Source organism: Entelurus aequoreus, linkage group LG26 (assembly GCF_033978785.1).
Source record: "Entelurus aequoreus isolate RoL-2023_Sb linkage group LG26, RoL_Eaeq_v1.1, whole genome shotgun sequence".
NCBI lineage: Eukaryota > Metazoa > Chordata > Actinopteri > Syngnathiformes > Syngnathidae > Entelurus > Entelurus aequoreus.
In genome coordinates this window covers 31,086,915-31,113,974 of record NC_084756.1, presented here as the reverse complement: position 1 = coordinate 31,113,974, position 27,060 = coordinate 31,086,915, and the positions used below count along the sequence as shown (strand labels likewise).

The 27,060-nt window shown below is 36.6% G+C and overlaps 1 protein-coding gene across 1 annotated transcript in view; it reads right to left on the bottom strand.

Annotated features, from left to right (window-relative positions):
* Nucleotides 1-8,257: 8,257 nt before the first annotated feature.
* Nucleotides 8,258-27,060, bottom strand: part of snta1 (syntrophin, alpha 1) — an 84,756-nt gene continuing 65,953 nt past the window's right edge. Inside the window, exons 4-8 of the mRNA XM_062037790.1 lie at nt 25,081-25,270; nt 18,957-19,087; nt 18,543-18,739; nt 12,190-12,377; nt 8,258-9,135 (exon numbers count right to left, since the gene is read on the bottom strand). Coding sequence (XP_061893774.1) covers nt 9,043-9,135; nt 12,190-12,377; nt 18,543-18,739; nt 18,957-19,087; nt 25,081-25,270 — 799 coding nt within the window. The 3' untranslated portion in view covers nt 8,258-9,042. The remainder of the gene's footprint in view (nt 9,136-12,189; nt 12,378-18,542; nt 18,740-18,956; nt 19,088-25,080; nt 25,271-27,060) is intronic.

The following is a 27,060-nucleotide window of genomic DNA, read 5'->3' as shown; positions in this document are numbered from 1 at the left end:
GGAGTCCTCCTTTTTCTCTTTTTCTTTTGAGTTTTAAAAGTCTCAAGCTCCTGTTTCCCCAAAAAGCAGGTGTTGTTTATCAGCTCTCTTAATATCTCACCAGGTTCCTTTACATCGGCATTGTGGATGCTGATATTTAGTCTCATTTAGAGCCAGATCCATATGTGATAGTCCAAAAATTTTGAAAAAAAATCTGACCTTAATTGTGGGCAGGTGAGCTGTCATGTCACATGACTTTGATGACTTTAGACTCGACTTGACAAAACGTAAAGAGACTTGCAACTCGACTTAGACTTTAACGTCAATGACTTGTGACTTCACTTGGACTTGAGCCTGTTGACTTGACATGACTTGCCACTTTCCCCAAAACCCAAAGATTAAAAAGTTATTCAGCAGCGCTCCGTATCTTTCATTTTGTACGTGTCTATCAGCGTGTTGTGTGTGCTGCGTGTCAAGCGTGTGTGCGCTCAGTACAACAGCCAATCAATAGTGTTCTCAGTACAACAGCCAATCAAATTAGTTCTACGTTGTTTTCGTCCCACAGCACTCATCCAATCAAATTGCAGGAAAACCAACGAGGAAGAATTGTCAATCGACGCTATAACCATAGGACGGGGTTCGGCAACCCGCGGCTCTAGAGCCGCATGCGGCTCTTTAGCGCCGCCCTAGTGGCTCTCTGGAGATTTTTCAAAGATGTATGAAGAATGGAAAAAGATGAGGGGAAAAAAAAAAAAAATCGATTTTTTTGTTTAGTATGGTTTGTGTAGGAGGACAAACATGACACAAGCCTCCCTAATTGTTATAAATCACACTGTTTATATTAAACATGCTTCACTGATTCGAGTATTTGGCAAGCGCCGTTTTGTCCTACTAATTTTCGCGGTCCTTGAACTCACCGTATAGTTTGTTTATATGTATAACTTTCTCCGACTTTCTAGGACGTGTTTTATGCCACTTCTTTTTCTGTCTCATTTTGTCCACCACACTTTTAACGTCGTGCATGAGTACACGAAGGTGAGTTTTGTTGATGTTATTGACTTGTGTGGAGTGCTAATCAGACATATTTGGTCACTGCATGACTGCAAGCTAATCGATGCTAACATGCTATTTAGGCTAGCTATATGTACATATTGCATCATTATGCCTCATTTGTAGCTATATTTGAGCTCATTTAGTTTCCTTTAGGTCATCTTAATTCAATTTATATCTCATGACACATGTAATATGGCTTTTAATTTTTTGCGGCTCCAGACAGATTTGTTTTTGTATTTTTGGTCCAATATGGCTCTTTCAACATTTTGGGTTGCCGACCCCTGCCATAGGACATCTTATAAGGGTGCGCAGCATCGAGCGCTACTGACGAGACGCGGGGCCGCCATCTTGGAGTGGTGATCCGCTCCACTCAGTGCAATTCATTTGGCAGGAGCAATGAACTGTCAGCGCATTTAATTCATCTTACCTCACTGAATACCACTGATTTTCATTTCATTTTTATTTATCTCCTTCATTGATGTGCATCTTTGATCGATAGACAATTAAACCTCAATTATTCAATTATACATTTACACGCCAATGCCAAATCTTATATTTTCCTGCCCCCTTCAACATAATACATAGTCTTACTTAATGGATATCATATAAACCAACAATTACATCCAAATATAATGAAAACAAACAAAAAAAACACAACAAATGTGAAACTTCATGAAGTACAAACCGAACCAAAAAAAAGAAGTAATATACACCTCACGTGATGATACAAAACAAATACAAAACCAGACAAAAAATAAGAAAAATAACAAATATAAAGAAAAATGTAAACACTTAAGACTGTCCATATGATCTTAGTGTTCTGTCTTTATATATTTTTTTCAATTGGAATATATTTTTACAGTCTTTTATCTCATTGTAAAGAGAATTCCATACTTTAACCCCCACCACTGATATACACATTTGTTTTAAAGTTGTCCATGAATACTGATGTTTGAAATGACCTTTTCTTGTATGCTCTTCATTCTCAGAAGTGATGACAAACATTTTTTGTAAATTTGCTGGCAATGTTTTACTTTTAGCCTTAAACATAACACATAATGTCTGTAACTTTACTAGCTCCTTTAATTTCAAAAAACCCAAATTAATAAATAATATGTTAGTGTGTTCTAAGTAATCTACTTTATGAATAATCCTTATAGCTCCTTTCTGTAGTTGATACAATGCCTTTATGTTAGTCTTATGTGTTCCCCCACACTTCCACACAGTATCTGATATATGGCAATATAAGTGCTAAATTCAATATACGCATTGCCCTATAATCTAACACATATTTTACCTTATTTAATATAAAAATACGCGCTTTTTTTGTCATACGTGTAGCTATGATAAAGGACACATGTTTTGGCGTGTTTTATTATTCATTGTTTGCTTAACAGTAAGAGAATATTCTTATAAACATACTAAACATATTTATTAATTCTGGTTTATTGAAACTACAGGAGCTAGTAAAGTTACAGACATTATGTGTTATGTTTAAGGTTAAAAGTAAAACATTGCCAGCAAATTTATGAAAAATGTTTGTCAGCACTTCTGAGAATGAAGAACGTAGAAGAAAAGGTCATTTCCAACATCAGTATTCTAGGACAACAGTGGTGGGGGTTAAACTATGGAATTCTCTTTACAATGAGATAAAAGACTGTAAAAATATATTCCAATTGAAAAATATATATAAAGACAGAACAATAAGATCATATGGACAGCCATAAGTGTTTACATTTTGCTTTATATTGATTATTTTACTTGTTTTTTTTGTCTGGTTTTGTATTTGTTTTGTATCATCCCGTGAGGTGTATTTTATTTTCTTCATCCTGCTCCTTCTCAGGCATTGGTGTGTAAATGTGTGTTTAGTTTCTGAGGTTTAATTGTCTATCGATCAAAGATGCACATCAATGAAGGAGATAAATTAAAAAAAATAATGAAATGAATGAATTAATTAATATGCTATAAGTCAGTGGTCCCCAACCACCGGGCCACGGACCGGTACCGATTGGCACCGGGCCGCACAAGAAATAAAAAATAATAATAATAAATAAATAAAAAATAAAAATGTTTTTTATTTATTTTTTATTGAATCAACATAAAAAACACAATATATAGATGATATATCAATATAGATCAATACAGTCTGCAGGGATACAGTCCGTAAGCACACATGATTGTATTTCTTTATGAAAAAAAAAAAAAAAAAAAAAAAACACCCATGCAATTTCAAATGCACTTGTTTTAATAAATAAATGCAGCGTTTTAAAAGCATACACAATCTGTGCAAATATATTAGTCTGTGGTTAAAAGGACTTGAAAGGACTCGAAACTCAAAATGCAGGACTTGGGACTTGACTTGAGACTTTCCAGTCTTGACTTTGGTCTTGACTCGGGACTTGAGGGCAAAGACTTGAGACTTACTTGTGACTTGCAAAACAAAGACTTGGTCCCACCTCTGCCTATCTCAGCTGCATTCGGGCAGAAGGCAGTGTACACCCTGGACAAGTCGCCATCTCAGTGTATCCCATTTGGGTCCAAACAGGGTGAGTCGTTGAGAATAAAAGGCAAGGGAAAGCAATAAAGACGTTTTTTTTTGTAGCACAGCCAAAAAGCTATTCTTTTCCAGTATACCAATCCTTTTAAAATGAACAAGTTATTTTCTGTCCTCGGACCACACACCTTTGAATCAAATCTGGCAGCTGTGGCGTTGGTCTCCCAGTATTAACGACTTCTTGCTTTGATTGAAAGTCCAGTCTTGACAAATTCCTTATTTTAGAAATCAAGTCCTCCATTTTTTAGGGCGAAAACGTGTCACAGTTCTTGTCTGTTGTTTTCTTCTTCTACTTCTTAAGGGTTAACCGGTGTTGGCAGGTCATGAACTTTGGATATATCGCCCCCTACTTTGAGGCGGAGGTACTTGCAGCCTCATGGCCTGCCTTTTCCCCCGGCGGCAACAAGCACGCGCCATCTCGCACGCATGCGCTCAATACACTTATTTTGATCAGGAATCACGGAATTTCCGCGATTTTGACCATGAAAATTCACAAAAAAATATACAGCAACCACACCAAAGTCACATAGAAAGCATAGACCACAAGAGAAATATTCAAAACTAATTTTATTTTATTACTTCGTTTTTGAACATCTCATGGTTAAGCCTTTTACCCCCCAGCCCCCTCTGGTGGCAAGGTGAGGCACTGCCTCACTTGCCTCCCCTGACAGCACTTCACTGAGTCTGCAACACAACATAAACACTACAGAACAAATGATTGAGTGAGTCTATGGCTTTGTTTATTATATATATATATATATATATATATATATATATATATATATATATATATATATATATATATATATATATATATATATATTGCATTCTATTTTAGTTACTTTGAATTTACAACCCCCTGGCACTGTTTTGTACTGTTTTGTACTTTTTTTGTACTTACTTTGATTATTATTTTCAACTGTTTGTAAATGTTGAAATGTATAAATAAAGGTTTATATATAAAAAAATAAAATAAAATGAAATAAATAAAAAAACACTACAGAACAAATTCCCAGAATTCCCTGCAGCTCCAACTCTTCCGGGATGCTACAATGTAAACAAACGCCATTTGTGGATCTACTCCCAACATCCACTGTAATGATACCTAGTACAGGCGCGTATCGAGTCAATACTACTATGATTACATTGATATTTTTTAGCATCACAAAATCTTTTTTATTTTTATTTTTATTATGTTTATAAACTCAGTAAATATGTCCCTGGACACATGAGGACTTTGAATATGACCAATGTATGATCTGGTAACTACTTGGTATCGGATTGATACCCAAATTTGTGGTATCACCCAAAACTAATGTAAAGTATCCAAACAACAGAAGAATAAGTGATTATTACATTTTAATAGAAGTGTAGATAGAACATGTTAGAAGAGAAAGTAAGCAGATATTAACAGTAAATGAACAAGTCGATTAATAATTCATTTTCTACCACTTGTCCTTAATAATGTTGACAACATAATAGAATGATAAATGACACAATATGTTACTTCATATGTCAGCAGACTAAATTAGGAGCCTTTGTTTGTTTACTTACTACTAAAAGACAAGTTGTCTTGTATGTTCACTATTTTAAACTTGCAATAAGAAACATATGTTTAATGTACCCTAAGATGTTTTGTTAAAATAAAGCCAATAATGCCATTTTTTGTGGTCCCCTTTATTTCGAAAAGTACCGAAAAACATTTTGGTACCGGTACCAAAATATTGGTATCAGGACAACACTAGTGACAATGGTGAAGTGCCCTCGCCAGAATACTAGGTGGTCAAGCTGCAATACAGATGTACACAGTGCCCCCTGGTGGGTTATGCAGTGTAAATAAATAAAAAGTACCTGGTGTTGGGGGTTGTCCTCTTTCACCCTCTCCTGGATTCTCTTTAGTAAACCCATGTTTTGTTTTTTTTCCTCTGAGATTTGGCGAGCCATCTGTGGTAACGTTAGCCAGCTTACTCCCAGGCAGTTTGGGATTGGTGACGACTTCAGCCACGCTTTTTGGTAATAACTCCTATGTTACTTCAAAATTGTCATTAATCCCTCTGATGAAAATAAAAAACTGGAGAAATGACGATTTACGTTGTGTTCCTTCAAAACCTTGACGGCTTCTTGGCAAATAAGACAAACAGCCTTTGACTGGACTTCAGTGAAAAAGTATTTAAAACCACGCTAGCCTTTAAATAGACCCCCCATTTTAGACCAGTTGATCTGCCGTCTCTTTTCTGCTCTGCCCCCCCTCTCCTGCGTGGAGAGGTTATCAGATCACCACAGATGGCAGAAGTCAATAGTGCCATTTGTTGTGGTCCCCTTTATTTAGAAAAGTATCAAAATAATTTTGGTACCGGTAACAAAATATTGGTATCGGAACAACACTACAGCCTTCCGGGACGGTGATGTCATCACTCCTTCAATAAATAAAGTCAATCAAGTTGATTCTGATTTTGGACAGGGCAGCGTGAATCGGTTCTCATCGTTCACTTAAAAGAGCCGTTCAAAAGAGTCTACTCGTTCGCAAAGGTCACATCTCTAGTAAACAAGTACCGTATTTTTCGGAGTATAAGTCGCTCCGAAGTATAAGTCGCACCGGCCGAAAATGCATAATAAAGAAGAAAAAAAGTATATAAAAGTCGCACTGGAGTATAAGTCGCATTTTTGGGGGAAATTTATTAGATAAAAGCCAACACCAAGAATAGACATTTGAAAGGCAATTTAAAATAAATAAAGAATAGTGAACAACAGGCTGAATAAGTGTACGTTATATGAGGCATAAATAACCAACTGAGAACGTGCCTGGTATGTTAACGTAACATATTATGGTAAGAGTCATTCAAATAACTATAACATATAGAACATGCTATACGTTTACCAAACAATCTGTCACTCCTAATCGCTAAATCCCATGAAATCTTATACGTCTAGTGACTAGACGTATATTATTATATATAATATACGTGATGTCATCACTCCTTCAATAAATAAAGTCAATCAAGTTGATTCTGATTTTGGACAGGGCAGCGTGAATCGGTTCTCATCGTTCACTTGAAAGAGCCGTTCAAAAGAGACTATTAGTTCGCAAACGTCACATCTCTAGTAAACAAGTACCGTATTTTCCGGACTATAAGTCGCAGTTTTTTTCCATAGTTTGGCCGGGGGTGCGACTTATACTCAGGAGCGACTTAAGTGTGAAATTATCAACACATTACCGTAAAATATCAAATAATATTATTTAGCTCATTCACGTAAGAGACTGGACGTATAAGATTTCATGGGATTTAGCGATTAGGAGTGACAGATTGTTTGGTAAACGTATAGCATGTTCTATATGTTATAGTTATTTGAATGACTCTTACCATAATATGTTACGTTAACATACCAGGCACGTTCTCAGTTGGTTATTTATGCCTCATATAACGTACACTTATTCAGCCTGTTGTTCACTATTCTTTATTTATTTTAAATTGCCTTTCTAATGTCTATTCTTGGTGTTGGCTTTTATCTAATAAATTTCCCCCAAAAAATGTGACTTATACTCCAGTGCGACAAATATGTTTTTTTCCTTCTTTATTATGCATTTTCGGCCGGTGCGACTTATACTCCGGACCGACTTATACTCCGAAAAATACGGTACGTTCAGCAAAAACTAATATAGGGGGATAATGGGAGAGAGTGGTTTGCGTTCCTGTTTTTAAAACATTCGTATTTTTGTACTCGTGTGGCAGTACAAAGGAGCTAAATAAAAAATGAAAACTATATTTTCCAGTGTTGGCGCTAGGAATTTTCAAAATGGGGGTCCCGGGGACCCCATCAAATCATAAAAATGGGGTCCCACAGTCAATTTTTGGGGTCCCACTTTTTTTGTAACCGTTTTGAAAACAAATTATACATGTAATGTCAATTTTCTGCTGGATTTACTCTCTATTTTATGCTGCAGCTGTCACATATACTGTAATATTGTACATGGTAATTGTTATATATTGTATATATGATATAGACATAATATAATATATCAGTATTTATAATATACTGTCCATATATTATGTAAATATTACGTACCGTATTTTTTGGACTATAAGTCGGGGATGCGACTTATACTCAGGAGCGACTTATGTGTGAAATTATTAACACATTAGCGTAAAATATCAAATAATATTATTTAGCTCATTCACGTAAGAGAATAGACGTATAAGATTTCATGGGATTTAGCGATTAGGAGTGACAGATTGTTTGGTAAACGTATAGCATGTTCTATATGTTATAGTTATTTGAATGACTCTTACCATAATATGTTACGTTAACATACCAGGCACGTTCTCAGTTGGTTATTTATAACGTACACTTATTCAGCCTGTTGTTCACTATTCTTTATTTATTTTAAATTGCCTTTCAAATGTCTATTCTTGGTGTTGGGTTTTATCAAATATATTTCCCCCAAAAATGCGACTTATACTCCAGTGCGACTTATATATGTTTTTTTTCCTTCTTTATTATGCATTTTCGACCGGTGCGACTTATACTCCGGAGCGACTTATACTCCGAAAAACACGGTACTTCTGTTTTTCCTACTGAATGAAACATACCTATCCGACATACTGTATTTGTTTTTACTTTTCCCTCTTTTAAAGGCACACCTGTGTCTCAACTTTTAAAGAAATCACACGCAAACTAAAAGTTGACAAAGTTTATTACATGTTATGTACAAACAATCCTAAAGAAGGCACGCCTTTGTTTAAATAAGAATATATATATGTTTTAATGTTGAGAGAGTGTGTGTAGAGGAGTAAATACATAGCGACATATTATATATTGACACCGTTCCTTAAGAGCAATGAGAAGGTTTTAATGACGACCAAAAAATATGACGTTTAAATGAACGTACTGGATACTTAAAGTACTTTGTGTTGATTGAATGAACGGAAATACTTTGTAATGAATACGATCCGTCGAGAGTGGATGCATTTGGGAAAAAAAAAGGAAAGAAAAAGAGACGTACCTTTATCATTTATAAATATTTCATCCACTTTCAGGCCATTTGTGTTAGTAGTCTCTTAAACCTTTCCAAATGTGTAGTTTTTAAACTGAAATAAATCAAATTAGCTTAAAAATGAGCGAAGGCAACTAAAACATGAACGGATGCTTCTGAATTTTTGGATCACGCAGTGATCGGTCACCTCCTTTGAAATGTGCAACATCACGTACGCAGCAGATAAGGCAAGTCATTCATGACGGGTGCTGACGGAGAGAAGAAAATGGACCAAATGCTACTAAAATCGTACATTTATCATAAATTCATGTGCTGCTTCGTCACTGTGAAACATTTTTACCTCAACACAAAAAGTGTCCGTCGCTCTTCCACAAAAAGGAGCCGCGGCAGTGGAGAACGTCATCCCGCCATCATTGTTTTTTCTTTTGTGTGATATTCATACCGCTAATAGTTCTGGACGTCATCATGCCAGCAGGCCAAGTCGTTTGACTTTAGCAGAGAGAAAAGAGTGGATGATGAACACCATGGTCTTGGGGCAAGAATGGAGGTCCAGTTGCTGAAGACCAAAAAAATTAAAACATTTTATTCTAATGTAGACCAAACATTTTATTATAACGAATGTATTTCCTCAAATAGTGACAAAATAATATGTTGTTTTCTGCATTATAATTATCAAAGTACACTACACTATGTCTATATTTTTTTCATTTTTTTTTTCATTTATTTATTTATTTCAGGCAATGACATAAAGTACAAAGTTGACAACACATAATAATATAAATTAATAAAGTGCAAAAGGTAATGTATAGTAGTGGTCCCCAACCTTTTTGTAGCTGCGGACCGGTCAACGCTTGAAAATTTGTCCCACGGACCGGGGGGGGGATGTGTATTTAAAAAAATTTTTTTTTTTTTTTTTTTTTTTTTTTTTTACATAAATAAATACAATCATGTGTGCTTACGGACTGTATCTCTGCAGACTGTATTGATCTATATTGATATAGAATGTATATATTGTGTTTTTTATGTTGATTTCATTAAAAAAAAAAAAAAATTTTTTTTTTTTTTTTTTTAAATATTTGTGCGGCCCGGTGGTTGGGGACCACTGATGTATAGTATGTAATGCATGATTGTCCAGTTTTGCCTGAAAGGGAGTGGGAAGAAGATAACTTTTTTAATCCCACCCCCAGTTCTCCATTCAGTGATTATTCACATGAGTTTGACTCTTACTTTGTTCAAGGATTATAATACAGATGTTGTATCATAGTGGCATTACCACAGGTAACAATCATTATTACACTGTAACAATAATTTGTATCAACAATGTAGGAATAATGAATATACCAACAATGGTAATAGACAACATAGCAATAATGGTAATATCACAACACATTACTAGAACACTAGGCACGGCATCTGTAAAGCTGAGGTTAGGTAAATGATGTACAAAACCCAAAACCAGTGAAGTTGGCACGTTGTGTTATTCGTAAATAAAAACAGAATACAATGATTTGCAAATCCTTTTCAACTTATATTCAATTGAATAGTTGCAAAGACAAGATATTTAATGTTCAAACTGAGAAACTTGTTTTTTTTTTTGCAAATAATCATTAACTTAGATTTTAATGGCAGCAACACATTGCAAAAAAGTTGGCACAGGGGCATTTTTACCACTGTGTTACATGGCCTTTCCTTTTAACAACACTCAGTAAACGTTTGGGAACTGAGGAGACCAATTTTTGAATCTTTTTAGGTGGAATTCTTTCCCATTCTTGCTTGATGTACAGCTTAAGTTGTTCAACAGTCCGGGGTCTCTGTTGTGATATTTTAGGCTTCATATTGCGACACACATTTTCAATGAGAGACTGGTCTGGACTACAGGCAGGCCAGTCTAGTACCACCAATTTTCTGGGTTATAGAGCTATTATTTAAACACAATTTTTGGGTGGTCAAGGTTGTGAGCACCATTATTGGGTTGCGTTTCAAAGAGTAAGAGATTTTGATTTCTATTTATTGTTTTAATTGGTTTTACCCTTTAAAATCGTTTTTAATCATATTTATTTTATTTTTATATTGGTTTTATATGTATTTATTTTTTGTTTTTATTCAGTCATTGGTGGAGCTGAGGATAATATTTGAATATTGTTTTTAATGTTGTTGTGCAGCACTTTGGAAACATTTTGTTGTTTAAATGTGCTATATAAATAAAGTGGATTGGATGAGATAACCAATTTTTGGGTTAGAGACTTTTTTTATTTGATTAAAAAGTTCCTTTTTTTCTTGAGGGGAAGTATATTATGGACTAATCTCATTAACGCTATTTCTAATCACACATCGTATGTACATGAAATGTGTCCTTTACCTTTTAGAGAGGTATTAAATACTTGAGCAAACTGTATATGACTACTGTGACCATACACAACAATGTTTGTGGTAATAACATTAACAATAATAATAATGGCTGTCTGCCATACAAAATAAATTATCCGGAAAGGATGGGCGATGCTATGAAACAGTGCAACAAAAAAGAAAAACAAGAAAAAGACGAAGACGAAGACGAAAAAGTGCATTGGGCGGAGTTTTACTTCTGATAAGTAGCTGCAACAACTAATCGATTAAATCGATTATAAAAATAGTTGCCGATTAATTTAGTCATCGATTCGTTGGATCTATGCTATGCACATGCGCAGAGGTTACTTTTAAAAAAATGTTTTATTTATTTTAATAAACCTTTATTTATAAACGGCAACATTTACAAACAGCTGAGAAACAATAATCAAAATAAGTATGGTGCATGTATGCTGTTTTTTTCAATAAAATACTGGAAAGGATAGAAATGTAGTTTGTCTCTTTTATCCGATTATTAATCGATTAATCGAAGTAATAATCAACATATTAATCGATTATCAAATTAGTTGTTAGTTGCAGCCCTAATATATATATATATATATATATATATATATATATATATATATATATATATATATATATATATATATATATATATATATATATATATATATATATATATATATATTTTTTATTTTTATTTTTTTAATATATTTTGACATATATATATATATATCAAAATATAAAATATATATATATATATATATATATATATATATATATATATATATACACATATATATATATATATATATATATATATATGTGTTTTTTTTTTTTTTTTAATTTTTTTTTTTTTTTTTAACCCAACTATTGGGTCAAGAGGTGCTACATTGTTTAACCCAACATTGTAGTTAGAATTACCCAACTTCTGGGTTAAATAATTCAACCCAAAAATTGGGTTGGAAAAAATAACCCAACCCAAAAGGGGTTTGTCCTTTTCTGAAGCAGCAGTTGGGTTAAAATTGGGTTATTTGTTTAACCCAATCGTGTGCATGTTCTTAGCCTTTGTGCAAAGTTTATTGTAATTGTAAAAAAAAGTACAATTACTTTTTTAGTCAATCTTCATCAGTCATGTTAATGGCCAAGAGATTTCTAAGACATGAACAGATGCCTGCAGTTGACTAAATAAAGACCCGTTGTAACTACATGAGGAAATACGACGCCACCTTGAAGTGATTCTTAAAGCATGAGCCCTACTTACAATTTCAGCTTCGGGCCCTCCAAAGTCGAGGAACATCATGCGGACGCCGTCGTCTGACGACATTCGAAGGCGTTCGAAGGGATGCTGCAGGAGGACGTTTTTCTTGACACCCATCTCTTCGGTGAATAGCGTGAAGCCCTCGTCGATGTGCACTCCCAGGGTGCACTCCTGTCCATTCCAGCTGCAGGCTGGCAGGGGCGGGGATGGAAACAGTTTACTATTGTTGTCTATTATAATTGTGTAACGGCAGAACAACATGGAATCACACAGGAAGCTGTTTCTAATATTCTGACTCACTCATGTAGCAAACCTTTAATGAGTGCATACTTAATTCTACCACTAGAGGGCCTCCTTAGGTAATAAAAGCATGAACCCCAAGTAGACTTGCAGGTAAAAAGCAGACTTTGAAGAATCCAAAAATACATTTACAAAAATCCTATGTAACCGTGGACATGAAAGGGTAAAAGATGCAGATTGTACATTTAAGCCTTTATTTTTATCTAAACTCTTAAAAAACATTATTATGACCTATTAATGCTTGTTGAAAGTAACACCTGATGGTTGTTTAATTCTCTTCAGCGTACATGTGGGCTGTGTCAATAGTAAACATAATACGGATCATTTAGAAAAAAAAGGTTCTCAAACTTTTTACAGGAAGCACCACCTAAGAAATAGTACCAGCGATTTGTTACCACTGAACATGTGGCTGTTGGAAAAATTGGCTTGTGGCGTAAGAAGTGACCAAAATGTTATTTTAGCAAATCTTCGGTTGGTTAATAACTTTATAAATATTTTTACATATTTTTTTATATGTAAAGACTGCAGAAAAAGAAAAGAAAATTGTGATTAAAATTTACACCAATTTGCGATCAGATTTCTAAATAATGACAATTATTTTTATTTTACTTAAAAGGGGCTGTATACAACTATATATATATATATATATATATATATATATATATATATATATATATATATATATATATATATATATATACATACATACATACATGTATAATTATTATTTTTATTATATATTTTTGAAGATCTATCTATATATATATATATATACACACATACATATATAATTATTATTTGTATTATTTATTTATTTTTAAAGATCTATATATATATATTTTTTAAAATTTTTAAAATTTATTTTTTTTCTCGTCAATTTGCAATGCCGTACAAAATCGCACAAACACGCACACACACACTTTCTTGTATTTGTTACCTTCTTGATACCTCCGAAAAATACCTACCTCTAGTATTATAATAAAAGTCGTAATTTTACTCAACAAAAGTCAAAATTTTACAAGGAAAACTGAACATTTGTGCAATATTATGACAAATGTTGGAATTTTACTCAATAACAGTCGCAATTGTACAAGAAAAGCTTAACATTTTGGCAATTTTATGAAAAGAGTAGTGATTTTACTCGACAAAAGTCACAATTTTATAAGAAAACTTTTCAATCTTGGCAATATTATAATAATAATCGGAATATTACTTGGCAAAATTATGACAACTGTCATAATTTTACTAAAACATCTTCACTATTTTACAAGAACAACAAAAAAAATGGCAATATTGTTGATAAAAGTCAGAATTTTATATGACAAATGTTCCAATTTTGCATTAAAAAGTAATCATTTTACATAAAAAGGTAATAATTTTACTGGGAAAATATTGCAATATTACAGAAACAGAAAGAATATGAGAAATTGTTCCCAATTTTATAAGAAAAAGGTCAACACATTGTGAGAAAAAGACTACTTTTAGTAAAACAATTGATTTTTTTTGTTTGTAAGTGTTTTCTAATTATTTACTTCAAGTTATTACAGTATGTTTCTATATACATATTTATTTTATTTTGTTTAATTAATTGCGGCCAAAGGGGGCGCATTTCAATTCCTTACACACACTTATTATTACATATGTTGACCAAAGGGGGAGCACTTCCAATTTTTACACACACTTGTTATGTCATATGTTGACCGGAGGGAGAGCACTTTTAAAACAGACACACAGTCAATTTGAAAAATCCCTCCTTATTGGGACCACCCTAATTTTGATAGATTTCACCAATAAGGGTGCAAATGAGACATTCTCTATCAGATGCAATGGGACCATTATTTATGTCCTAACTTGTTCACCGGTCCTCATATGGAAGGCACTTTTCCTTGTTGATGTCTCAAGAAGGGTAGAAATACAAGAACACACACACACAGACACATGCATACACACACAAGCACACACACAGGCACTAATGCTGAGGTATCATAAGAATAAACATACAATTTATTTAATAGCCAACATTTTATTTCAATTAATCAAATATAGAACTCTCCACATTGAGTGCTAGAACTGCTGCCAAGAGTTAATCAATAGTCAATATACCACTGTGCAGCTTTGTAAACATCACAAAATGCTTTATTTCTTTTTGAGTAGTTAGATTTTGTCTTTTGTTGTTTGTTTTTATTGCTGCTATTGCAACAGTTTTTTTAATACATAAACAAAGTTAAGTGTTTTTTTTTTCTTTTAAATGGATAACATTTTAATAGTCCTTTTAATTTTTGTAACAGCTGAATGAGCAGCACAGCTACAGTATAAACAATTATTTATGAATTAATTAGTCATCTTTGTTGTTTGTAAGCACATGCCTAAAATACCTGAAGCTGCATTCAGAAGTCGATGGAAAAATGAGAGCCGTTAAAGATGTGTACGCTTTATTATCCGATTCGTCGGCTAATTGTTCAGACAATCGTTGACTAATCGACCATCAGAATAATCGTGAGTCGCAACCCAGTCCCGTTTATGAGTGAGGGTGAAGAGCAGGTGCTAGGTCTATTTGTGGCGGTCCATATGTATTTGTGGCAGGCTGCCAAGTGAACGTATGGAAGTCACTGACGTAAACCCTGAACAAACGTGTGTGCTCTTGAAAAAAAAAAAACGCCCCACACAATCAGAAACTCAGGAAATAAAAAAAAAATTGAGATAATGATTTTTCTCAAAATGGTGACAGCCCTAATGTTTATGTTATCTGCTATAATGTTTATACTTAAATGCAAGTGCCTGTGTACCCAAGTACCACTAGATGGAGCCTGTGTTCCAACAGTGGTGCTTGTAGGCAGTTTGAGAATCTGCACTGCAAAAACTGCAATTTAAATAAGATTAAATATCTCAAATGAGGGTGATATTTGCTTATTTTATATCTGATAAGATAATTCTTCTCACTAAGCAGATTTTATGTTAGAGTGTTTTACTTGTTTTAAGGGTTTTGGTCCTAAATGATCTCAGTAAGATATTACAGCTTGTTGCTGAGATTTGATGACCTATATTGAGTAAAACATGCTTGAAACTATTTTTGTCCAAATGTCCAAAACACACCCAGCAACGGTGCACAGGAAGGCGGGGAAGAAGATGGGAAAAGGCGGCCAAAATGGTCAAAAGTCCCAAGTTTGTCCAAAATACCTCCCCGGGTTCCAGTCCCACGAGTCCCGCCACCGGCCGCACAAGTCCCGGGATGCAACAAATGTCCAAAACGCACCAAGCAAAGTCCCACGGGAAGTGGGGCGGAAAAGTGAGAAAAGTCGGTAAAAGTCCCCAAAAATGTTCAAAATACCTACCCAGGTTCGAGTCCCACAAGTCCCGCCGACGGCCGTGCAAGTCCCGGGATGCCCAAAATGTCCATAACACACCCAGCCGAGTCCCACGGGGATGGGGGATACAAGTCGGAAAAGTCGGCAAAGGTCCCAAAAATGTTCTAAATACCTAACCAGGTTCAAGTCCCACATGGAGTCTTAAGACAAGTCTTAAGACTTTTGGCACTGTGATTTTTGAACATTTTACCGACTTTTCTCACTTTTCTCCCCACCTTCCCGTGGGACTTTGCTGGGCGCGTTTTGGACATTTTGGGCATCCGGCGGCGGGACTTGTGGGACTCGAACCTGGGTAGGTATTTTGAACATTTTTGGGACTTTTGCACACTTTTTTCCCCCATCCCCTTGGGACTCGGCTGGGTGTGTTATGGACATTTTGGACATCCCGGGATTTGCACGGCCGGCGGCGGGACTTGTGGGACTCGAACCTGGGTAGGTATTTTGAACATTTTTGGGGACTTTTGCAGACTTTTCTCACTTTTCTCCCCCACTTCCCGTGGGACTTTGCTTGGTGCGTTTTGGACATTTTGGGCATCCGGCGGCGGGACTTGTGGGACTTGAACCTGGGTAGGTATTTTGAACATTTTTGGGGACTTTTGCAGACTTTTCTCACTTTTCTCCCCCACTTCCCCGGGGACTTTGCTTGGTGCGTTTTGGACATTTTGGGCATCCGGCGGTGGGACTTGTGGGACTCAAACCTGGGTAGGTATTTTGAACATTTTTGGGGACTTTTGCAGACTTTTCTCACTTTTCTCCCCCACTTCCCCGGGGACTTTGCTTGGTGCGTTTTGGACATTTTGGGCATCCGGCGGTGGGACTTGTGGGACTCGAACCTGGGTAGGTATTTTGAATATTTTTGGGGACTTTTGCAGACTTTTCTCACTTTTCTCCCCCACTTCCTCGGGGACTTTGCTTGGTGCGTTTTGGACATTTTGGGCATCCGGCGGCGGGACTTGTGGGACTCGAACCTGGGTAGGTATTTTGAACATTTTTGGGGACTTTTGCAGACTTTTCTCACTTTTCTCCCCCACTTCCCGTGGGACTTTGCTTGGTGCGTTTTGGACATTTTGGGCATCCGGCGGCGGGACTTGTGGGACTCGAACCTGGGTAGGTATTTTGAACATTTTTGGGGACTTTTGCAGACTTTTCTCACTTTTCTCCCCCACTTCCCATGGGACTTTGCTTGGTGCGTTTTGGACATTTTGGGCATCCGGCGGCAGGACTTGTGGGACTCGAACCTGGGTAGGTATTTTGAACATTTTTGGGGACTTTTGCAGACTTTTCTTACTTTTCTCCCCCACTTCCCCGGGGACTTTGCTTGGTGCGTTTTGGACATTTTGGGCATCCGGCGGCGTGACTTGTGGGACTCGAACCTGGGTAGGTATTTTGAAAATTTTGGGGACTTTTGCCGACTTTTCCAAATTCCCCCCCCCCCCTCCCATGGGAGGAACAGAGGGGGAGTTATTAGTGAGAATATACTTATTTTAAGGTATTTTTGAGTTCATTGAGGTTAGCTAATTTTACTTGTTTTAGAAAGTCTTGACAAGCCAAATGTTCTTGTTCTATTGGCAGATAAGTTTGCTTAGTTCAAATAAAATACCCCTAATTTATTTATTTTTTGTCCTTGTTTTTGAAGACTGACTTTTTGCAGTGCGTGACTTAGTCCAGTGTTTTTCAACCTTTTTTGAGCCAAGGCACATTTGTTGCGTTGAAAAAACTGCGGAGCAGAAATCATTAAAAAAACGAAACTCAGTTGACAGTAAAAAGTCGTCGTCGCAATTGTTGGATATGACTTTAAACCATAACCAACCATGCATCAATATAGCTCTTGTCTCAAAGTAGGTGTACTGTCACCACCTGTCACATCACCCCCTGACTTATTTTGAGTTTTTTTCTGTTTTCCTGTGTGTAATGTTTTAGGTCTAGCGTTCCTATTTTGGTGGCTTTTTCTCTTTTTTTGGTGTTTTCCTGTAGCAGTTTCATGTCTTCCTTGGAGCGATATTTCCCACATCTACTTTGTTTTAGCAATCAAGAATATTTCCGTTATTTTTATCCTTCTTCGTGGGGACATTGTTGATTGTCATGTCATGTTCGGATGTACATTGTGGACGCCGCCTTTGCTCCACAGTAAGTCTTTGCTGTCGTCCAGCATTCTGTTTTGGTTTACTTTGTAGCCAGTCCAGTTTTAGTTTCGTTCTGCATAGCCTTCCCTAAGCTTCAATGCCTTTTCTTAGGGGCACTCACCTTTTGTTTATTTTTGGTTTAAGCATTAGACACTTTTGTACCTGCACACTGCCTCCCGCTGTTTCCGACATCAACAAAGCAATTAGCTACCGGCTGCCACCTACTGATATGGAAGAGTATTACACGGTTACTCTGCTGAGCTCTAGACAGCACCGACACTCAACAACAACACATAATTTGCAGACTATAATTACTGGTTTGCAAAAATTATTTTTAACCCAAATAGGTGAAATTAGATAATCTCCCACGGCACACCAGTAGTTGAAAAACACTGACTTAGACATCCCATATAAACCAAAAATCATTATGAGATGTGGACATGCCCTCTCCTCCTAAACTTTGGCCAAACACTGGAAGTCACTGAAAGGGACATGCTTGGATGTTATTTAGATATTAACTCATAAGAAGAGGAACTGCTGAGCAGGCCACATAGAAGGAATGCTGTACCTGCTGTGACCTCCTTGATAAGCTCGGCAGCATTGTGGCAGCCGTCGACCAGAAGGTGAGTCCAAGTGGACAGCTCCTTGGCAGAGTCCACCCGGAACACATGGGCCTCCACGCCCTGCTTGGTGCCCGAGCGCAGGCCGAAGGACAGCTCCGAGTCCAGGAGGGGAGAGGTTTTTCCTGGGCCGGAGTGGACCAGTCTAGAATAGAAGACCCCAGACAGGGTTAAACGTGATGCTTGCAGAATAAAGTGCGAGGGTGGAACGATATGACTCATAAGTTCTGACCTTACTAATGTTTTCCGAAGCAAAAAAAAAAAAAAAATCAATGAGAAAAGGGGACAGGCATGGAAAGAGTGAGCATGTGGGTTTTTTACCAGACCAAAACAAGCCAATGGAAGTCATGGTCTTCACTAACCGGGTTGTGATGAGAGGGTGGCTCTTAGTGGGACTGCTGATGGCGTCTTTGCCTTCGGGCATGGAAGGGTACAGGAGCAGCTCTCGGTCGGTCAGCACGGCGAGGACCGGCCTCTCAGGACCTTGGACCACCTGCACATGTCACATGTACTTACCACTTGTATGCACACTGCAAAAACTGAAATCTAAGTAAGATTAAATATCTCAAATAAGGGTGATATTTGCTTATTTTCTGTCTGATAAGATAATTCTTCTCACTAGGCAGATTTTATGTTAGAGTATTTTACTTGTTTTAAGGGTTTTGGTCCTAAATGATCTCAGTAAGATATTACAGCTTGTTGCTGAGATGTTATGAAATATATTGAGTAAAACATGCTTAAAAGTAGAATATCAACTGTTGCAAAGCTGTGTCATCAACACTCACAAGTATAAAACTACTTTTTTAAAGTAATCATTTCTTACTTCAAGCATGAAAAAAAAAATCATGATGCCGAGCGCTTATATCTTTATGTCAAGATCAGGGGTGTCCAAACTTTTTCCACCGAGGGCCGCACACTGAAAAATCAAAGCAAGCGGGGGCAATTTTGATATTTTTTATTTTAAAAACCAATACAATATATGTATAAAAAATATACATTTAGGCCTCCACTCAGGCTTGATACCGAGGACTCCAAAGGGTTTAGGTTCAAAAAAATAAAAAAAATGTCATTATTTAGTATTATTATTATTCAAAGTTTAAATATCTAGATCAACATTAGGTATATCTGTCAATATATCGTTTTTGTTTTTTTAGATTTAAGTTGTATGCCCTTTTTGTGAAAGAAAACCCAGTTTTTTATGGAAAAAACACAAAATATGAAATATTTTCCCCCAATAAATTTTTAAAGTGGAACATTTCAGATTATATAACAATTGGAGCTCATAACATAACTCATAACAACATTAATTTTAATTTATTATAATTTTTTGAGCAGTGACACTTAAAAAAAAAAAAAAAAAGTCCCACTAAAATTATTGGGGATACAAAAGCGTCCTGCTCAGTAAAGTGTTAAAAAATAAATCATATATTTTCTTAAACTGTTAACACAATAGTCTCGAGATCAACTTCAGATCTATCCGTCAATTATAACTTGTGTTGTTGTTTATTATGTTCCTTGTTTGTTCATTTTAGGCCCTTCCTTAAAAAAAAAAAAACATAGTTTTTTATATGGCAAACACAAAATATGCAACATTTTCCCCAAAAAATATCTCAAAGTGAAATATTTAATGTGACCTAATTAAAGCCTTGAATAGGTCAATAATTCATAATAACATTGTTTTTGATTCATTATTATGTTTTAAAGAAAGAAACAGCCTGCATGACAGCTTAGTGTTATTAGAGTCAACATAGCAACATTTTATTGTCACCGGTTTACTCTTTTATACTACTTTTTATGTTTTTTATTTTTTTTAATCATATTTTTAGAATGTGCCGTGGCGCTGTTAAAAAAATACCTGCGGGCCGCAAATGGCCCCCAGGCTGCACTTTGGACATCCCTGGTCAAGATAATGGCACTAGCATTTACTTAATTTAAGAATATTTTTCAACATATTGAGCAAAAAGGTCTCGGTTTTTTTTCCTACCAAGAAAAGTGCACTTGTCATTAGTGAGAATATATTATTTTAAGGTATTTTGGGGTTCATTGAGGTTAGCTAATTTTACTTGTTTTGGAAAGTCTTGACAAGCCGAATTTTCTTGTTCTATTGGCAGATAATTTTGCTAAGTTCAAATAAAATACCCCTAATTTTTGTATTTTTTTTTTGCTTGTTTTTGAACACTGACTTTTTGCAGTGCAAGCAGCAACATACAACACATGGAGGTGATAGTACATTTTGAGATGGTCCCTCTGGTTACTTTAAGACCATATACTACTGTTGAATGACGAGAGAGCAGACCTTCTTCTTCTAGTACTTTCCGCTTGTTCCATGATTAGAGGTTAACACAACGGATCACATGTTTCCATCTTGCATTGTGCTTTCTTTTGTTACACAGACCATCTGCATGTACTCTCTAAACACATTCCGCAGCCAAATCTCCAGCATTATTCTACCAATATACCGTAAATTCCGGACCTATACTCAGAACCCGCCGGCCAATAAGCAGCTAATTTATGGATTTTTCTTCGCTGGCGGCGATATTAAAAATAGTTTTAAAAAAAACAAACAAATGCACTGATAAGGTGTGATATTGTTTGTGCTATGGCGCCGTCTTATGGACAAGTTCGCTCACTGCAGGTGCTGCAGTGCCCTTCAGTTTAGTGCTTTCAAGTACAGAATAGTGCTGCTAGGATCCTGATGAGAGTGCGGAAATATGACCATATCACACCTCTCAAATCCCTTCACTGGCTTCCTGTTCCACTCGGGATTGAATTCAAAGTCTCCCTATTAACCCACCAGTGCCTCCATGGAAATGCCCCCATCTACCTCAAAGAACTACTCACCCCCAAATCCTCCACACGACACCTCCGCTCCGGACAGGCTAACCTCCTCCAACCTCCGAGGACAAAGCTACGAACAATGGGAGACCGGGCTTTCTGCTCCGCCGCTCCCAATCTGTGGAACGCTCTCCCTGACCACCTGAGGGCACCACAGACTGTGGATGCTTTTGAAAAAGGCTTAAAAACCCTTCTTTTTAAAAAATCATTTTTTTAAATATATGCATACTAGTTTTAGCTATTTGGCTGTTCTAGTTTTTATTTTTATTTATTTTTTATTATCTTTTTTATTTTTATTTTTTTATATTTTTTTATATACTGTAGCACTTTGAGGTTGTTTACTCAATGTAAAGTGCTTTTTACAAATAAAATCTATTATTATTATTATTATTATTATTATTCAAGTTACCGGAAGTAGAGTGCCATTCAGTCTTCATAGCTGTCCATAGCGGTTCTACTCGTATGGATCCTTCATTTATCACTCCAAGCAACGTTTGTAAGTTTTTACAATACAACTAAAACAATTCTTACTTACTAAACCGTCCCGTGTGTGATGTCCGTAGGAGTGTTTTCATGCATATTTGTACGTGCTGTCGTAATGTAATGACACTGGCTATGCTAACATGTTTACAAGTGTCTGTGTTAGTATTATTAACTTACTAAGGCATTCTTTTTGTATTCTTTCAGTTCCACAAATTCCTCAGTAAATTTACCAAGACGTCACCGTGGAATTATTGAGTCCGTTTGGCTAATTGGAGAGCTAGTTTCCGCAGTTAATAGGTCCATGACGATGACTTCTGTTTTGTTTGATCAGCCGTTTTACTGCTGTATCACAGACATATTTGGAAACAATTAAAGTATGTAAATAAACGTTTAAAGAATATTTCTGTGTAAATAATACATTTCGCAATGTATATATATCCGTGTATATCGCAGTGCGCTCTATAGTCACATGGCCAAACCGTCTTAGTCTGGCCACTCTGATCCTGTTTCCTATATGTGAAACGGGGGCTGTTCCTCCACGCCACTTCCAACAAAAATATGCCTCCTGTCTTGGGCAGAGATGCTGTCGACAGACCAGACATCAGGGCTGGTCTCACCACCTTTCTGTAACTTTTATCTCACTTTTGCTGACACTCATTTATCTTAAAGAACTCCTGACACTCTTCTCAACCCACTTTATCCTGACAGCACTGGCTTCTTCACCTACTTTCCACACTTGCTGATGCTCTGAGACGTTGACCCTAAGTACTTAAACTCCTCTACTTTTCTCACCTCGCTATTCCTTGGAGCCTCACAGCTCTAGCTGATACCCTTTCATTGACACATATGTATTCCGCCTTGCTTTTCTTCCACCATATCTGTGCTTTCACCGCAGATCACAATGTTAGCTGCGAACATCATTTTACCAAGAGTCTCCTGTCAGGTCTTATTTGTCAATCTCTCCATCACTATTGCAAAAAAGGAGGGACTCAGAGATAATCCTTGACCTATGCTACGACCAAACAAATTTAATTTGGATTATCACCATATTACACATCTTCAATTTTTAATCATTCCCTTTTTAAGTCAGTATGACATTACCATCCTCATGTCCAAGAATGTGTTTCTTTGTTCATTCATTTGGAAATTAGTAATACAAAGACGGATATATTTTCTACAAATATCACATTCTCAATGAAGTGCAGCAGAAAAATCTTCTTTCTATCGCACAGTGGGTCTTTTTTTTTTTAAACATATTTTTGAATATGTTTAATAAAACAGAATACAATGATTTGCAAATCCTTTTCAACCTATATTCAATTGAATAGACTGCAAAGACAAGATAGTTAACGTTCGAACTGGAAAACGTTGTTACTTTTTGCAAATATTAGCTCATTTGGAATTTGATTCCTGCAGCATGTTTAAAAAAAGCTGGCACAAGTGGCAAAAAAGACTGAGAAAGTTGAGGAATGCTCATCAAACACTTATTTGGAACATTCCACAGGTGAACAGGCTAGTTGGGAACAGGTGGGTGCCATGATTGGGTATAAAAGCAGCTTCCATGAAATGCTCAGTCATTCACAAACAAGGATGGGGCGAGGGTCACCACTTTGTCAACAAATGTGTAATGAAATTGTCCAACGGTTTAAGAACAACATTTCTCAACGAGCTACTGCAAGGAATTTAGGGATCCGTAATATCATCCAAAATGTTCAGAGAATCTGGAGAAAATCACTGCACGTAAGCGATGATATTACAAACCTTCGATCCCTCAGCAGTACTGCATCAAAATGTGACAGTGTGTAAAGGATATCACCACATGGGCTTAGCAACACTTCAGAAAACCACTGTCAGTAACTACAGTTCGTCGCTACATCTGTAAGTGCAAGTTAAAACTCTACTATGCAAAGCGAAAGTCATTTGTCAACAACACCCAGAAACGCAGCCGGCTTCGCTGCGCCCGAGCTCATCTATGATGGACTGATGCAAAGTGGAAAAGTGGTCTGACGAGTCCAAATTTCAAATTGTTTTTGGAAACTGTGGACGTTGTGTCCTCCGGAACAAAAAGGAAAACAACCATCTAGATTGTTCTTGGCGCAAAGTTCAAAAGCCAGCATCTGTGATGGTATGGGGGTGTATTAGTGCCCAAGGCATGGGTAACTTACACATCTGTGAAGGCACCATTAATGCTGAAAGGTACATACAGGTTTTGGAGCAACATATGTTGCCATCTAAGCAACGTTATCATGGGCGACCCTGCTTATTTCAGCAAGACAATTACAACAGCGTGGCTTTATAGTAAAAGAGTGCGGGTACTAGACAGGCCTGCGTGTAGTCCAGACCTGTCTTCCATTGAAAATGCGTGGCACAATATGAAGCCTAAAATACCACAACGGAGACCCCCGGACTGTTGAACAACTTAAGCTGTACATCTAGCAAAAATGGGAAATAATTCCACCTGAAAAGCTTCCAAAATTGGTCTCCTCAGTTCCCAAACGTTTACTGAGTGTTGTTAAAAGGAAAGGCCATGTAACACAGTGGTAAAAATTCCCCTGTGCCAACTTTTTTGCAATGTGTTGCTGTCATTAAATTCTAAGTTAATGATTATTTGCAAAAAAAAAATAAGTCTCTCAGTTCGAACATTAAATATCTTGTCTTTGCAGTCTATTCAATTGAATAAAAGTTGAAAATTATTTGCTCATCATTGTATTCTGCTTTTATTTACAAATTACACAACGTGCCAACTTCACTAGTTTTGGGTTTTGTAATTGCAAACAAAATTCAGCCATAATTTCACCCAAAAACACAATCAAACTATTTTTCTAAATACTATATTTGAACCAGGAAGTAGTAGCAAACTAATAAACAGAGAAAAATAGACTACAATGCAATACAGTATTTTTATTTATTATTTGGATGATTATATACCCCACCGCCCCCAACTTTTTAGCTGCATGACTCATAAAAAAATGGTACGGCCTCACTGTTCCATACCTTACAAGACATCCACGCAATTTCTTGGAAATAAGTCAAAGAGTCTTGATGTAACCACGCTTACTAATTAACAAGCAAAGACACATGAAGGCCTAACTTCGTAGCATAAGTAACAATGCCAGTGCAGCATGAATAAAGTACATAGTCCAATTAACATCATATTGTATCCCTTACCTGTTCTATAATCCAGCCCAGGTGTTTGACCTCCATGCCAGGCTGCAAGCTCTTCATCTCCTCCTTGACACGTGGTAAAAGGTTGGCACGACAAGCCTGGATGGCGTTGTACCAAGACTGGGCCATGGCTGGGTCTTTGGCCCGCAGGAACACTGAGTTCTTCCTATTGGGTGAAATCACCTCGAAATACCTGTTGGACGAGCCAAGCCGTGCTATTATTTTTCCCGCGGAAATTTTGATGGGCCTGCTATCTGTGCCCTGGACCTCTGGCCGGGGGTCGCCGTACTGTGAAGATGGTGCCGAGTGTCTGAATGCGTGAGTTTTAGGTGTAACTGTACAAAATGAGCCAAAGAGCTAGCCTAAAACAATAACATGTTTACATAAAAATGCTAACACTTAGCATGTGTGCTAACGATAGCATGATAACAGTCAGCATGTTTCATATAAGTTGTACGACTCAAATGTGTATGGCTGGGGAAATAGAGAAACAAAAGTGTAAAAATATATGAAAAAGTTAGCAAGACTAAGTTAGCTTGCTGTCGTTTGCATGCTAACAGTTAACAAGTGCCACATACCAAGTTATATGACTCTGGGCTAAACGGTAGCAAAAGTACATCAAAAAGTTAGCATGCTAATGGTAACATGCTAGCATGCTAACGTTAACATGCTAACAGTTAACAAGTGTCACATACCAAGCTATATGACTCTAAGGCAGTGGTTCTTAACCTCGATCGAACCCTAGGGGTTCAGTGAGTCGGGCTCAGGGGTTCGGCGGAGGTCAAGACACACCCAACTCATCGTGTAAATAAAAACTTCTCCCTGTCGGCGTATTACAGATACGACAACAGCAGAAGTCAGACTGATTTGCAGGTGTGTAATTTGTTGTGAGTTTATGCACTGTGTTGGTTTTGTTCTTTGAACAAGGTGATGTTCATGCACGGTTCATTTTGTGCACCAGTAAAAAAACATGGTAACACTTTAGTATGGGGAACATATTCACCATTAATTAGTTGCTTATTAACATGCAAATTAGTAACATATTGGCTCTTAACTAGTCATTATTAAGTACTTATTAATGCCTTATTCGGCATGACCTTATTATAACCCTAACCCTCTAACCCTAACCCTCTAACCCTAACCAAATAACTCTAAATTAAGTCTTTGTTACTTAGAATATGTTCCCCATACTAAAGTGTTACCAAAAACATATAACTTTGTCTTGAATTTGAAAAAAAAACATTTTATTTTTCACTAAAGGAGGGTTCGGTGAATGCGCATATGAAACTAATGGGGTTCGGTACCTCCAACAAGGTTAAGAACCACTGCTCTAAGGTGTATGGCTGGGGAATTATAAAAAAAAAAAAAAAGAATAAAATTAGAAAAAAAAAGTTAGCACTTTAATATTGGCACGTTAACATGTACCAAGTTATATGACTCTGGGGTAAACGGTTGCAAAACTAGCTAAAAAAGTTAGCGTGCAAATTTTAGCATGCTAGCAAGCTAACGGTAGCATGCTATCAGTTAGCGTGTGTCACATACCAAGTTATATGACTCTAAGGCAGTGGTTCTTAACCTTGTTGGAGGAACCAAACCCCACCAGTTTCATATGCACATTCACCGAACCCTCCTTTTTTTTCAAATTCAAGACAAAGTTATTATATGTTTTAAGGTAAGCCGACCCCCCGCGACCCCAAAAGGGACAAGCGGTAGAAAATGGATGGATGGTAACACTTTAGTATGGGGAACATATTCTAAGTAACAAAGACTAAATTTAGAGTTATTTGGTTAGGGTTAGGGTTCGGGTTAGGGTTAGAGGATTAGGGTTATAATAAGGTCATGCCGAATAAGGCATTAATAAGTACTTAATAATGACTAGTTAAGAGCCAATATGTTACTAATTTGCATGTTAATAAGCAACTAATTAATGGGGAATATTTTCCCCATACTAAAGTGTTACCATGTTTTATTACTGGTGCACAA